The following is a 15,782-nucleotide window of genomic DNA, read 5'->3' as shown; positions in this document are numbered from 1 at the left end:
GTGGCACGTGGGATCTTCCTGGACCAGGGCTCAAACCCGTGTCCCCTGCATTGGCAGGCGGATTCTTAACCACTGTGCCTCCAGGGAAACCCCTTAAGGGATAATTGAATGCTTGTCTGCTGTGCTTTTATTGTGTTTATCAATGCAGTTGAAACTCTCTTAACCAGATTCCATTGCACCAGCTCCCCTATTTAACTGACATTCTAAATTCCCTCTATAGAGCTGTGGTCTGCAATGACCACAGGAGACTAATGGGCTACTGCAGGGCACCCTGTGCCTCTGCTCCCACCAGCCACCTGCAAACTTAGCAATAATCGGCTGGCTTTGTTCCTAACTAGTTGTACTTGTTCTTGTAATTACATAATTCAGTGAAATACTTAGTAAACCCATAACATATTAACATGAAATGTTTTTTCTGTGAAAAGTAAGTTGAACGCTTGGGGGAAATTTGATAAAGGTGAGTCACTAAAAAATTGCCAGGATGTGGGTGGCACAGTTGTGAAAGATAGGAGAAAAAAAATTGTTCAAAACCTATAAAGATTCTATACTTAGATTGTTTCACAACTGTAAGTCCCCATTCTACTTTTAAAAAGAAGCAAAACAAATTTGGAAAAGTTAGATGATGTCTTATGGGTGTGATTTATCCAAAAAAGATACCAGGGAACTGTGGTCAGTAGCCTCAGACTCAGGAAGAAGCCTTGGCTGGCCTACATCAGGAGGCTGGCACACCAGCGCACACTTACTTGTGCCTTTATAGGTACATGTGTTTGTTTTAAGTTACTGTGAAATGGTTTCCTGCTTTAACCAACGTTTTCATTAATCTACTAACAGTCCAGATCACTTCAGATAAAAGAATTCAGGTAAAAGCTCTCATGTGCAGTTCTGGCTGGTCCATGTGTGAGTGTGCATGCTTGGGGGTGGGAGTGGGAGTGTGTGCCCTGGAGGCCGTGCAGAGTTTGAACAAGATGGGTAGGCATGGGAGGTGTGCTTAGGCTGCAGCAGTGCTGCAGGTTATATGATGGCAGTGAACATTGCCTTGTGGTTCTGTGGGCCTGGACTGCGAGTCCATTGCCAGGTGCTCAGCCATGCCTGACGTGTGGCTGGCAGCTCCCAGGGTCTAGCTCTACCTCTGCTCAGGAGTGGGGTCACGCCGTGGCTAGTGCTCTTTGTAGTCAGCCTGGGTTTTGGAATCACAGTCCTGCTACTCATTAGCTGTGTGATGTTGAGCCAGTAACTTAACTTCTCTGAGCTTTATATTCTCCATTAGTAAATTGGCGTGTGTGTGTGTGTGTGTGTGTGTGTGTGTGTGTGTGTGTACCCTTCCTCAGTGGGTGGGTGTGTTAAGGTTATAAATAAGAACTGCCTCGCTCAGTGTCTAACTCATTGTAAGTGCTCAGTAAAAAGTGGTCACACGATCCAGTTGCTGCCACTGTTGTTACCCTGCCTCCGTTGAGCCAGTAAGTGAAGTGGATCTTTACTTTATTATCCATAAATAAAGTAGAGGGTGCTTTTCTGGAGGATGGGTGTGAAGACTGGGGTGACTGGGAAGGTGTGCTTATCCTTCTGGGCTTGCCTCTGATAGGTCTTCTGCTAGCCGCTAACCTGCTCTGACTCTTTGTTTTTTGCTTCCCTCTTGACCCCTCAGGCCAGGTATAGTTATTTGTGTGCATGGCTGGTGTTCTCAGGAGACTGTTCTGGTTTTGCTGGCTAGGACCATGCCTGGTGGCTCATCCCCAGTTTGTAGCAGAGGGTGCGGCCCAGACCAAAGCAGGCAGATAGTTGGTGAATTGGGGGAAGTCGTTCATGCCCAGTAACTGTAACATGGTACTTATTTGTGGTTTTCCTTGTAAGGCACAGCTCTGTCTATACCAAGACAGAATTTAGTCACCATTGCTACTGCCCCACGCTGATGTTTTAAAGCCAAGCCTCCTGGAGAGGGAAGCATGAAGGAAGGTGACCGGCTTCCTGGCTGGCAGAGTTTCAGTGATTGCGGGAGTTGGCTGGGCTTTCTGCACCTTGCTGCATTCGCGCCCAGTCCTCTCCGACAGCTCCTTGGGGAGCAAGGGTCATGCTCAGCAGCTCTGTCCCAGCAGTCCTCTCCATCTCCACTGGCCACACACTTCTGGGGGCCCACGAATCAGAAGGGCCACGGTTGCGTGACACCGCTCCATGAAAACTGCTGCAGTGGTGAGAGGAGCGATGGCCGTGGCTTATAACCCTGGCTGGGACGTGTGGTCATCCTAGTCAGCATGGGAAACAGGCTCAGAGAACTTTGGTGCCTTGTTCAGGGCCACCGAGGGCGAGAGTAGTTGGCCCACGTCTGCCATTGTATTTAGACTTGGGGGCTGGGAAGGGGAAGCTGCCTGCACCCTGTATTGTCTGCCGGTCCTGGGCCCACCTATGGCAGGGGCCCTATTCTCTCGGTGACCCGAATCAGTTCTTGCCACTAGTTCAAGCCTTTCGGGAGGCGTCTCATTGCGTTAGGCCGCAGGCTGCGCTGCTGAACGTGGCATTAGAGGGCCAGTGTGCTCATCTCCCCTATCTCAGGCCTGCTTGGCCTCTTTCAGTTCTTCAAACGCACTGTCTCCCCTATAGGCCCTGGTCAGGCTGACCTTTGCTGGGAGGGCTCTCTCCTCCTGGTGACTCCCGGTCACCCTTCAGGGGAGCCTCGTTCCGCCCACCCCCGTGCTTTTCCTTCACAGCCCTTACTACCACTTGGAATTATTCTGTTTCTTTGCATCCTTGTCTGTGGTCCACCTCCCTGGTGGGGCTGGGGGCTCCATGGGGGGGGCAGGGACCCTGTCTGTCCTGGCTGGGTGTGTCCCCAGCACCTCACTTGGTACTTGGCATGTGGTGGGTGTCTGGAGCCTGCTTGAGGAAGGAATGATGAGCGAAGGGCTCGGTACCCCTCCCAGGGCAGAAGCACTCTGTTCCTGCTCCTCGGGGTTTGTCTGTCCTCACCCTGTGCACACGTGCGGGTGGCACTGTCCACACCCTCCTGCCAGGGCCTGCAGTTCCGTGGGTGCTGTCTTTGCTCTTTGGCCTCCTGGGAAGGGGTTTCCTTCTCATGAAGTGTTGTTCACCTTCTTGACTGGGAATCCACAGCAAATAATATACATTCACACATAAATGTATACTGTTTGTAAGCACACAAAACTGAAACAGAAATTTCATACAATTTTAACTGTTATATCTAGTAAAGCTGAGTACTAATTTCTCTTCCAGCGTATTAAAAAAATTCCCATCATGACCCTCGAAATTGATTTCATGGCTCTTTAATTCTATCTCCTGGCCCGCTAATGGGTTGCCACCCATAGTTTGAGAAGCACTGCTTGGAAGGCTGCCTCTGGTTGTGTAGCCTGGCTACCCCCCACCCCAGTCATCTTTGCATCTTCCTCTCCCCCCTCCTCTGTGGCCTGGGTGCTCCATTGGATAAGAGGTAGTCTCTCCCTGCCTTTGAGGTACTTAAAGCCCTCAGGGGAGACAGGCAGATAAGGAGTCCTGTCATAAGGCACTGTAGGGTGCAGTTGAGGGCTGAACCCAGCATGTCATGCCTCCCCGGGTGCACTGAGGGGGTGGTCGGGGAGAAGGTCGGGGAGGGCAGGCTGTGCCATGGAAGATGAGGTGGGACCTGTCAAAGGGAAAGGTAAGTACAGAGACTTACTTGTGCAAAGGTGTGGAAGTCAGAACAGGGTTTCATGATTTCACAGATTCATGTGCTGGGAACTTAGGGTGCTGGGTGGAGGTGATGATCAAACAGTTGCTGAAGAGGCCGGGAGGCCCAGGGTGAAGGGATGGGGTAGTGTCTGTCCTTTGGGCAACAGGAAGCCAGTAGAGCTGTACCCGCCTGGAAATTCTTTGATGAGATTAGTTTTACTTTGATTCTTTTTTTTTCTTTTGAGGCAATGCACATTTTATTAGATGTGTGTTCTTTAGAACAGGTGGACTCATTATCCACATTAAATGTATAGGATATGGGCTTCCCTGGTGGCGCAGTGGTTGAGAGTCCACCTGCCGATGCAGGGGACACGGGTTCATGCCCCGGTCTGGGAGGATCCCACATGCCGCGGAGCGGCTGGGCCCGTGAGCCATGGCCGCTGAGCCTGCGCGTCCGGAGCCTGTGCTCCGCAGCGGGAGAGGCCACAGCAGTGAGAGGCCTGTGTACCGCAAAAAAAAAAAAAAAAAAAAAAAAAAAAAAAAATGTATAGGATATTTTGGAAAGGGCCTTTCTTTTAAAAAAATTATTTATTTATTTATTTATTAAGGCTGCCCGGGTCTTAGTTGCGGCACACGGGATCTTCGCTGTGGCATGAGGGATCTTTAGTTACGGCATGAGGACTTCTTAGTTGTGGCATGCAGGTAGGATCTAGTTCCCCAACCAGGGATCGAACCTGAGCCCCTTGCGTTGGGAGTGCAGAGTCTTAACCCACTGGACCACGAGGGAAGTCCCTGGAAAGGGCCTTCCTGATGACACTTCTTTCCCATTATGTCAACAATAAATATATTTTAACTTTAGATATAATGCTCCAAGCTTGAATGCCTGTTGAAATACAGACTGTAACAAAAAGTAGTCTTGCAAAGCCCATGGTTCGAAGGGCAGTAGCTTATTGGAGAGTGGTTGTGTTCATTTTCTCTGGCTGCTGTAACAAATTACCATAAACTTGGTGGGTTAAAACAACATAAATTCATTCTGTTAGAGTTCTGGAGGCCAGAAGTCCAAATCAGTCTCACTGGGCTAAAGTCAAGGTGTCAGCTGGGCTGGTTCCTTCTGGAGGCTCCAGGTGGGAACCCGTCCCTGGCCTCTTCCAGCTCCTGGTGGCTGCCAGCATTCCTCGGCCTGTGGCCACATCACTCTAATCTGCCTCCCCAGTTACGTCACTTGCTTCCCTTCTTATAGTGATAGCTTCCTCTGCCTCTCTCTTATAAGGACACTCGTGGTGACATTTAGGGCCCTCTCAGATCATCCAGGGTCATCTCCCCATCTCAAGATCTTAATATAATCACATCTGCAAGTCCTTTTTGGTTATTTTTCCTTTTTTTTTTTTTTTAAATCATTTCAAATAACATTGTCCTGGTATCCCTGTACATACGTCTCCATGTCCTTGTGAGAATCTATCTGAAGAATTGATATGTGCGAGAGGAGATACTGCATCATCTTTATTAGGATAGCTATTGCCAATCAGAGCCCCCCCGCCCCCACTTTTTGTTTCTCTTGCCAGGGCTTGTAGTTAGGAGGGACGGAGCCGATTGGCTGCCCTGGGGGTAGCCTGCTCTCCTTCTGCCCCTGTCTTCCTGACATGTACAAGGTAGTAGCAGAGGCCAAAACTTGGCTGGGCAGGGTGTTTGTAGAGCTGTGAGCTCTTGAAGGATTTAATGGGGCATTTTCCAGCCGTTCTGTCAACTTCTAAAATTCTAGCTGATTATCAGAGTTGAAATGAATGTTGAAAAAATTATTACTGTTTTAGGTGGACATTTTAAACTGTATGAGAACGGCCTCGAGCATCAGCCAGCAGAACCCCGTTTACACTGGCAGTGAATTCTAATTAGTGCACAGGCAGGACACCTGGTCAGTGCAGAGGCCTCTGCTGACTGGGGTGGACAGGACGAGTGGTTTGAGAAGCATATACTTTACTGACCCCCATGTTGCACAGTCACAGAATTGGGTTTTACCACTAAGATCTAAAGCAGGAATTGGCTCTATAGTGTTTCAGCTTAAAGAGGTTTTCGCTTTGAGCCAGATCTGGTTTCTTCATCACCTAAGGCTTGGCAGGTGGTACCTCCCCCAACCGAGGCTCAGTCCCTCAGCCACAGGTGAGAGCATGGCATTTGTGCAGGTGGGCCTCGTGACAAGGCAGGGGTGGCAAGACCATGTTGGGGAGAAGGAGGGCGTGTGGAAGTTCTGAGTCATTTAAGTTGCTGTTCTCTCTCCCCAGGCATGTTCTGTTCTTCCCTGTTCTCTCATTCCTCCCTCCTGTATCCACTGTTTAAGGACCAGGGCTGAGTAGCACAGTTTGAAGGCTCTGGCAAATGGCAAGGAGAATTTAACTCCTCAAATCGATGGTGATGGTAATAACATGCCACACGTGAGTGAAGGCTGCTGTGAGACCCTGGCCATAAGTGGGGCAACTGAAATTTTATAGTGTAGTGGGTCCAGTGTACTCAGCTAATTGTATCAAAGAAATGAGCAAAAGTATATGGAGCATTTGTGAAAGTTTCTTTTTTTTCCTGAGCATCTATTTTGATATAGCTTTCTCCACAGTTTTGTAATTTTTATAAAATCAGACTTTACTTCAACATTGCTCATTGGGTTATAGTGGGGATTTTACTAGCATTCCTCTATGCAGTTCTCTGGGAAGATGTGTAGCACGGTTGCCAGGCACTAGAAGAGACTTAGGAAATAAACAGTACATGTAACAAGCTCTACATTGTTTGTTTGCCAGTTCGCTCTTGGTCCCAGTAAATAAACCATAAGAAAACTTTGATCAGGTGTAAGCATATAAGCAGGTATAATTGCCAGGTTCCTGGTGACTCCTTGTTAAAACAGAGTGATGGGAACATAAATGTTTTAGGTAATTTCTCTGCATTCTTCTAAATTCTTAAAGCACTTTTTTTTTTTTTTTTTTTTTTTGCGGTACGCGAGCCTCTCACTGTTGTGGCCTCTCCCGTCACGGAGCACAGGCTCCAGATGCGCAGGCTCAGCGGCCATGGCTCACGGGCCCAGCGACTCCGCGGCATGTGGGATCTTCCCGGACTGGGGCATGAACCCGCGTCCCCTGCATTGGCAGGTGGACTCTCAACCACTGTGCCACCAGGGAAGCCCCCTAGGTTATTTTTAATTGAAGTATAGTTGATTTACAATGTTATGTTAGTTTCAGGTATACAGCAGAGTGCTTCAGTTATATATTCTTTTTCAGATTCTTTTCTATTATAGGTTATTACAAGATATTGAATATAGTTCCCTGTGCTATATAGTAGGTCCTCATTGTTTATTTTATATATAGTAGTGTGTATATGTTAATCCCAAACTCCTAATTTAGCCCTCCCCATCCCCTTCCCCCTTTGTAACCATAAATTTGCTTACCATAAGTTTGCTTTCTATGTCTGTGAGTCTGTTTCTATTTCATAGGTAAGTTCATTTGTGTCAGTTTCTTCAATTCCACATATAAATGATATCATATGATATTTGTCTTTCTCTGCCTGACTTACTTCAGTTAGTATGATAATCTCTAGGTCCAAACATGTTGCTGCTAATGGCAGTGTTTCATTCTTTTTTATGGCTGAGTAATATTCCATTGTATATATGTACCACCTCTTCTTTAACCATCCATCTGTTGACAGGCAGTTAGGTTGCTTCCATGTCTTGGCTATTGTAAATAGTGCTGCAGTGAACATTGAGGCGCATGTATCTTTTCAAATTAGAGTTTTCGTCTTTTCTGGGTATATGCCCAGGAGGGGGATTGCTGGATCATATGGTAACTCTATTTTTAGTCTTTGAAGGAACCTGCATACTGTTCCCCATAGTGGCTGTACCAATTTACATTCCCATCAGCAGTGCAAGAGGGTTCCCTTTTCTCCACACCCTCTCCAGCATTTATTGGTTTTAGACTTTTTGTCGATGGCCATTCTGACTGGTGTGAGGTGATACCTCATTGTAGTTTTGATTTGCCTTGCTCTAATAATTAGCAATGTTGAGCATCTTTTCACATGCCTGTTGGCCATCTGTATGTCTTCTTTGTAGAAATGTCTTATTTAGGTCTTCTGCCCATTTTTTTGATTGTGTTGGGGTTTTTTTGTTTTTTGTTTTTAAATATTGAGCTGTGTAAGCTGTTTGTATATTTTGGAAGTTAATCTCTTGTTGGTTGTGTCGTTTGCAAATATTTTCTCCCATTCTGTAAGTTGTCTTTTCATTTTGTTTCTGGTTTCCTTTGCTGTGTAAAAGCTTTTAAGTTTAATTAGGTTCCATTTGTTTATTTTTGCTTTTGTTTCCATTACTCTAAAAAATATTGCTGTGATTTATGTCAAAGAATGTTCTGCCTGTGTTTTCCTCTATCTCTAGAAGTTTTGATTTGGATCTTTTTCTCACATCTTCCATATCTCTATTTAACATGTTCAGTCTTTATTCTAGCTTCTCAAACATGGCGAAACAGTTATAGTAACTTTTAAAATCCTTGTTTACTAATTTTATTATTTGTCATTTCTGAGTCTGTTTCTGTTTAGTGATTTTTCTCCTTAGAATGAGTTGTATTTTCCTACTTCTTTGCATGCCTGATAATTTTTTATTGCATGCCCGATATTATGAGTTTTACCTTTCTGGGTGCTAGATTTTTGTGCGTGTTCCTGTACATATATTCTTAAGCTTTGTTCTGGAATGTACTTTAATTACTCAGAAACAGTTTGATACTTTTGAAGTTCACTTTTAAGCTTTTTTAGGTAGTATGAGAGCAGGCTTTAGTCTAGGGATAATGTCAGTAGCCTTTTTCCAAGTACCAGTCTGCCGTACTCCATGACGTGTGAGGTTTTCCACTCTGGCCGGTGGGACTAGACACTGTTGTGTGAGCAGAGGGATGGTTCCCTCTGCTCCTCTCAGGGGGTTCTTTCCCCATTCTTGGATAGCTTTCTTACACACAAGCCTGATAGTACTCTTCTGGAGACTTGGGAACCCTCTGATGTTTCTGCAGCCCTCCATACAGCTCTCTTCTCTCCAGTACTGTGCCCTGTGAACTCCACCTGCCTTGGGATTCCCAGCTCTGTCTTATCAACTCATGGGAGAGCTCCACCTGGGTTCCCCCTGCCTGCACCGTGGCCTGGAAAGTGTCTAGGCAGTAAGCTTGGGCAGGGGTGGGGCTTACCTTATTTGTTTTCCACCTCTCAGGGATCACTGCCCGGTGTAGCCTGATGTCCAATATCTGAAAGTCATTGTTTCCTGTATTTTGTTCAGTTTTTCAGTTGTTTCAGATGACTGTAAATCCAGTCCCTCTTAGTCTGTCTTCACTGGAAGTAGAAATCCCAACCTAGTTTTTAAAAGTTTTAATGAAATAATTTTAGCACACAGGCAAGTGTAAAGTATAGTAAATTGATTACCTGGGTAACCGCTACTAAAGTGCATAATTTTGTCATATTTCTGCTGCACTTTTTTTTTTTTTTTTTTTTTTTTTGCGGTATGCGGGGCTCTCACTGTTGTGGCCTCTCCCATTGCGTAGCACAGGCTCCGGATGCGCAGGCTCAGCAGCCATGGTTCATGGGCCCAGCCGCTCCACGGCATGTGGGATCTTCCCGGACCGGGGCACGAACCTGTGTCCCCTGCATTGGCAGGCGGACTCTCAACCACTGTGCCACCAGGGAAGCCCTGCTGCACTTTTTAAAACACAAACTAAAACATTACAGATATGGTTCAAATCCTTTCTTGTCTCCATGATGCCATTCTTTTCTTGCCCTTCACAGGAGTAACCAGTGTTCTGTATTTGGTAATTACCATTCTTGTGTGGATTTTTAAGTTTTACTACATATGTATGTATCTATAAGTGATATCTATTAATAGTATTATCTTGAAGATTTAAAAAAATATCATGTTGTACATGTCATTCTTCAGTTTTCTTTCTTTTCTTATTCAGCATTTAAAAAATATTTGTCAGGCTTCCCTGGTGGCACAGTGGTTGAGAGTCCGCTTGCTAATGCAGGGGACACGGGTTCGTGCCCCGGTCCGGGAAGATCCCACATGCCGCGGAGCGGCTGGGCCCATGAGCCATGGCCTCTGAGCCTGCGCGTCCGGAGCCTGTGCTCTGCAATGGGAGAGGCCACAACAGTGAGAGGCCCACATAGTGCGCAAAAAAAAAAAAGAAAAAAAAATTTGTCCATATGATCCATGTAGCTTTAGATAGAATGTACATTCCACAAGGACAGGAATATTTGTTCACTAGCATATCCCAAACATTTAGAACAGTGCCTGGCACATTGTAGGCACTTAATTAATATTTGTTGAATGAATGAATTCACTTTAAGTGATGTATAGTATTTGATTGTATGAATATGCTACAGTTTATTTATCTGTTCTCTTGTCAATAGATGTTTAGGTTGTTGGGGGTTTTGCTAATATGAATAGTGCTGCAGTGGATGTTCTTGTTTGTGTCTCCTTGTGCAAATGTTGAAGAATCTAAGAAATGCTGGGTCGCTGGGTCTTAGGGCAAAAACTTCTTCACCTTATCTGTATGTTGCTGAATTGTTCTCCATGGTAATAGTTCCAATTTATGCTCCCACCAGCAGTGTATGAGAGTTCTCATTTCTCCATATCCTCACCAACATTTGCTATTATCAGATTTTAGTTTTTGCCACGCGTATGTATGTGACATTACGTTTCACGTTACCATTTTTTTAAAAAATAAAACATTTCATTTTTCCCAATAGAAATTCAATGTCTTCTTTTCGTCCTGGAAGAGGGCATAACGACAGTCGGAGGAGTGTGTTTTACACCAATGAAGAGTGGGAGCTTTTAGAGCCAAGCCCTAAGGACCTGGAGGAGTCCATGGTACAGGAAGAAAGGAAGAAGCAGATCCCTGAAGGAAACAAAGGTATGGATGTGGTTCCTGCTGTCTTTCATTCTCTCCGCTGCCATCTGTTAACCACTGGTGATGTGGGAGACCCTTTGGTAGCAGGTATCACGGGGAGCATGAGACCCAACGGGAGTTGTGTTCTCTTTGTGGGAACTAAAACATAAAGGCTTGAAAATGAAATGTCACAAGAAATAAATAACTGTCCAATCCTGTGGTTCTGAAACTTTTTCAGGAGATAGAAGATCTGGAAGTCATGGTGCTCTTTACAGAAATACTGATTTAAAAAACACTAAAACTTTTTATTTATAGAAATTTGTTAACGCACACACAAGTAGAAGCTGTAGTGTCACATTCCACAGTTTTGAACTTATGGCCTCTCTTTTTTCCTTTGTATCTCCTCTGAGCTCCTGCCCCTCCTGGCACCCACCACCAGCTGGGCTATTTTAAAGGAAGTTCTAGATATTAATCCTTTGCATCTGTAAACATTTTAGTAGGTATCTCCAAGAGATGACTCTTTAATAAAAGAACCACAGCTTCATAGTTATACCTAAACACTTACAGTAAATCCTTCTTGTCTACTTCCCCAGTTGTTCCATAAATGTCTGCGTGCAGTTGGCATGAGCAAATGAGGGGCTAACAGGCCCCCAAGTGTGTTTAGTTGTGTGTCTTCTTGGGTCTCTTTCAGTCTGAACAGCTCTCTGTTTGTTTTTTGTCTTCCATTTCCCTTGCCACGCCTGTTGAAGAAACAGGGTCTACGTGTCAAGGAATTGCCCACATTCTGGATTTTGTTAATTATATTTTTGCAGGGTCACAGTATATGCTCCTCCATCCCTGTATTTCCTATACACTTGTCGCTAGAGTAGAGGCCTGCCCAGATTCAGGGTTGACTTTTAATTATGACAAGAATATTTGGGGGTGGGGTGGGGGCTAGGGATGCTGTGTATTTCTTGTTGCATCATATCTGGAACCACATCATATCTGGTTTTCCCTCTTTTTGTGATATTAAGGTCAATCAGGATTTAGGGTGTCGGCCTGACCTGTTCATACATCTCTCCATTGGCATTTTGCCTAATGCGTTAAGCAGCCCTTCATGATCCTACATCCATTGATCCACTGAGGGAATATTGATGTTTGAAATGTAAAATAACAATAAATAATTTTGAAATTCTGCCTTATGCTTCATTCTGGCTCGAGCTGGCAGGATTAGGAGGCAGGATTTTAGGAAGTCTTTACTGAGAGCACATACTTACTGAAGGTGATATTTTTTTCTGTCCCCTGGGAAAGGACCACATGACTTGCTTTGGTGGGGGGTTTACTAGTGATCCCCAGGATGGTAGCATGGAACCCTAAGGTCCAGTGTGACGTGGTGAAGATGTGGGTCACGTGCCTCGTGACCCAGCACGTGGCACAGCCAGCGGGGCACCCAGGAGAGGGGCTCATTGTCAACCGGGAAGGCCTTCTGAGGAACAGGGATTTGTGTTGGGGATTTGGATTGTTGAAGGTAAACATTGTTGGCTCTGACTTCCCCATAGCGACTCTAGGAATGAAATGGAAGGGTGAATGGTAGCAAGATTGGGAAGGAAGAATCAGTAAGGCTTAGTGACTCGGATGGGGCAAGAAACTCCCAGCACCCCTGGACAGCAGCTTCTTGTCTGGGAGCAGCCTTCTCAGCCTCTGCCCAGCCCCTGATCCCTTTGAGAGGGAGCCTGTGTGGAAGACATGGAGGGACGAGGATGTCTCTGGATTTTTATCTTGATGATTCATGGATATTTCCTGTAATGGCTCCAAGAATCAGTCTGCTAGCTTCTTGTCCATGTCATTCATGGGAAGTAAGCTAATCTTCATACACACAGAAAAGTCCCCCAATCAGAAATGTATAGCTCAATGGATTTTCACGAAGTGAACATATCCATGTAGCCAGCACTTACTTGAAGAAACAGGACAGTACCAGGAGTCACAGCCTCTATCCCCAAACCCCTTCCAGTCACTGCCTCACCTCCCACCCCCACCCCCGAAACCACTGTCCTGACTCCTAACATCATAGATTTATTTTGCCTGTTTTCTAAAGTTATATAAATGGAATCTATATAGTATGTACTCTCCTCTTTATATTTTTAATATATATTTGAATCCATTTATACTAAAATTTATTTGGATCCCTCAATATTTTTAAATACTCGTTTTTAAGGAAGAGAATAAAATGTGTTTACAATTAAGAAAACATAAACTCGGGGTTTTTTTGGCTTGTTTTTTAAGTAAGGACAGATTAGCTAAAAATAAGCAGCCGGGGATCCCTAGTGTATCTCTAAGTCCTACCCACTAACTTTATAGATGCAGGCCCTGTCCTTACTAAGGTGCCCGGTGGAAGGGACACCTTGTGTTCAGGATGCTGTAGGAACTTGGAGCAACCATGTTCTTCCCTGGTCTGTGTCTCTGTTCTCTTTGGTCCTCAAAGTACCTGAAATAGGAAAATAATGATATGAACACATAGGCTTAGAACTGATCTTTTGGAAAATAAACTTAACATTACAAAAGAATCTTGAGAGAGTTTAGTACAGTTTTGTCATAAATTCCTCATTAGTACTAATGTATAGTCTGACTTTTTTTCGTCTGTCTTAATGCAAAAATTGAGCAAATAGAGAAAGTTTTCTTTAAAAGTGATCACATGAAATATCATCTTTGATTTTAAGCTTGGTTATTATCAAGAATGAGGTAGGAGCAGAGAGTGACGCATGCAGAACTCCTTAGAGGATGATGAATGGAATGTTAATGTATTTTACTGGAATTTCTGAAAGGAAAATTTGACCTGAACTTAAACAAGTTTTGTTTTTATGTAGGAGTAACTGGCTCAGGATTTCCCTTTGATTTTGGACGTATTCCCTACAAAGGAAAACGCCCTTTGAAAGACATGATTGGATCGTATAAAAATCGCCACAGTAGTGGTGACCCTTCAGCCGAGGGGCCATCGGGCAGTGGTAGCACCAGCAAGTTGGCCTCCGAGATGCAGCTGCAGGTCCAGAACCAGCAGGAAGAGCTGGAAAGGTTAAGGAAAGACTTAGCCAGTCAGAAGGTAATTCTTCTTCCTCACATTTCTATCTCATCTCATGTCAGCAGGCCAAGGACCAGAGGAGCAGAACCCGGCTTTCATGTTTCTCTGACTCCATTATTTCCCAGAAGGTGCTTTTCCCCTAAGAGCTGTATGTTGCCACGGCCACCGACCTAGGCACTGCTGTTCTGCTTGGTCATTTGTTCGTAGACATTTGAAATTCGGGAGAGAGTGAAGACCCCTCAGAGTGGGTCGGGGAGGGTGTTGTTTGCACCTTGCCCACGCCTGCCCTGACGTCAGATCTCTCTGAGCATAGCTTCAGCCCAAGGCCCATGAACAGTTGTTAAAAGAGTTTCCACATCCTGTTAAAACAGCAGCTTCCTTTTGAGCTGATCACACCTAATTATACTTAATTCCTCAGCAGGTCAGTGAATTTAGACCTCAGATTTTTTAATAGGGATGAACGTTTACTGGGAGCCATTGCTAATTGCAGTCTGCCTGTCCACTATTTCCTGTTTCCTACTCTTGTTCTCTACAGACAGGCTTTATGGAATAAATATTTTTCCTTCTCTATTTTTGAGATCCTTTAAGAGGAAGTTGGTTATTAAAATATTTCCAGTAAAGTTTCTGCATTTGCTCAAATACCAATGGTTGCTCCATGCAGGGTTGCCATGATTTCTGCTTTTTCTCCCGCCCCTGCTCCCCACTCCATCCTCCCCTGGCTCCCAGGAGCTCGTGCGGCTCCTGCAGCAGACGGTGCGGTCCTCCCAGTACGACAAGTACTTCACGAGCAGCCGCCTCTGTGAGGGGGTCCTGCAGGACACGCTGGGGCTTCTGCACCAGAAGGACGACCAGATTCTGGGCCTCACTAGCCAGCTGGAGAGGTTCAACCAGGAGAAAGAGAGTCTTCAGCAGGAAGTACAGACGCTGAAGAACAAAGTGGGCGAGCTCAGTGAGCAGCTGGGGATGCTGATGGAGACCATCCAGGCCAAGGACGAGGTCATTATGAAGCTCTCCCGGCAGCTCAGCGAGTGCGAGGCCAGCGCATCCTCTCCCACCTCCATGCCCAGCTCTCCTGTGGCCCTCCCCACAGCCAGGGACCAGCTGGAACTGGACCGACTGAAAGTAAGAGCAGGGCGTGGGCCCCTGTTATTGGGACAAGAAATCCAAAACCCACTAACAGCCTGTCTGTTGATGTCACTGTAGAGCCGCTAGCCTCAGTGAGCTAATTTGATTTGGCGTGACAGCAGAGCAGCTGTGCCTTTTTTTAAAAGACAAGTGTCACAGGACTTCCAGTCAGATAATTACTAGGTTTCTAAGAAGCTTCCTTAGAAAAAGCTTCCTATGGCCCGTCAGTGTCGCCATAGCTCAGAACAGTTTCAGACAACTAGACTTCTTGACCTTTTCTTTTTGCAGGGTAACGGGTGACATTTTTTTCTTTCTCCAACATTTCTCAGCTTAATTTATAAAGTCTGTGGCTTCAGAATTCCACAAGAGTGAGGTTAAGTGGTGACATAGCTTATGGAGAGGCAGAAAGGTTGTTAAGGGACTTCCCTGTGACCTGTGCGTTCTGAGTGAGTCCTGCCCGGCTTGGTGACCTCATGTTTTCTGACATTGCTCTGCCTGGGCCGGATATTGCCAGGGCATCCCCTGTGCCATGCAGAAGACTGTCACATTCATGCCTCCTCTCTGGTGGCACTGGGAGAATTGGAGTGAAGAATCTCATTGTCCTTCACTTTTAGATACCACATGGTTTCTATATTGATTTCTTCGTTTGACCCCAAATTTAAAATGTCTAGGTGGGGAAAAAAATTTTGTGTGTGTTTTGGTGGGGGGAAGGTATCTTTTTTGTTGTTGTTACTGTTACTATTCAGTATCTTGCTTTATAGTCAGTGTATGTGCCTGTAAAGATTTCTGCTTTTTAGAGTATGCTAACATTTCTTTTTTTGGTCTCATATGTGGTCACTTTCTGTTCCTGTAGTATTTTGAGGCAGGAGCACATATTGGTCTTAGGATTTTACCACCCTAGTGATTTAAATATTTTTCCCACACTTCCTTCCAGGCCTTTTCCATGTTTACATAATTGTTCCATTTCCTGGAGTAGATAGACTTTTGTTTCATTCAGGCTTAGAACCCAGGCACTTTCTGTATTGCTATCATTAATGATTCCAGACTGTCCATCTTTTGAC

The 15,782-nt window shown here is 45.2% G+C and overlaps 1 protein-coding gene across 3 annotated transcripts in view; it reads left to right on the top strand.

Moving 5' to 3' along the window:
* The window catches only part of TBC1D2B (TBC1 domain family member 2B), an 85,572-nt gene that overhangs the window by 41,376 nt on the left and 28,414 nt on the right, over positions 1 to 15,782 (top strand). For all 3 annotated transcript variants that reach the window (XM_060096932.1, XM_060096934.1, XM_060096933.1), the window contains exons 4-6: positions 10,402 to 10,565; positions 13,385 to 13,617; positions 14,323 to 14,718. In XM_060096932.1, coding sequence (XP_059952915.1) covers positions 10,402 to 10,565; positions 13,385 to 13,617; positions 14,323 to 14,718 — 793 coding nt within the window. The remainder of the gene's footprint in view (positions 1 to 10,401; positions 10,566 to 13,384; positions 13,618 to 14,322; positions 14,719 to 15,782) is intronic.

The sequence above is a fragment of the Mesoplodon densirostris genome, chromosome 4 (assembly GCF_025265405.1).
Source record: "Mesoplodon densirostris isolate mMesDen1 chromosome 4, mMesDen1 primary haplotype, whole genome shotgun sequence".
Lineage (NCBI taxonomy): Eukaryota > Metazoa > Chordata > Mammalia > Artiodactyla > Ziphiidae > Mesoplodon > Mesoplodon densirostris.
The sequence above is the reverse complement of the archived record's forward strand: the minus strand, read 5'-3'. Positions and strand labels throughout refer to the sequence as shown.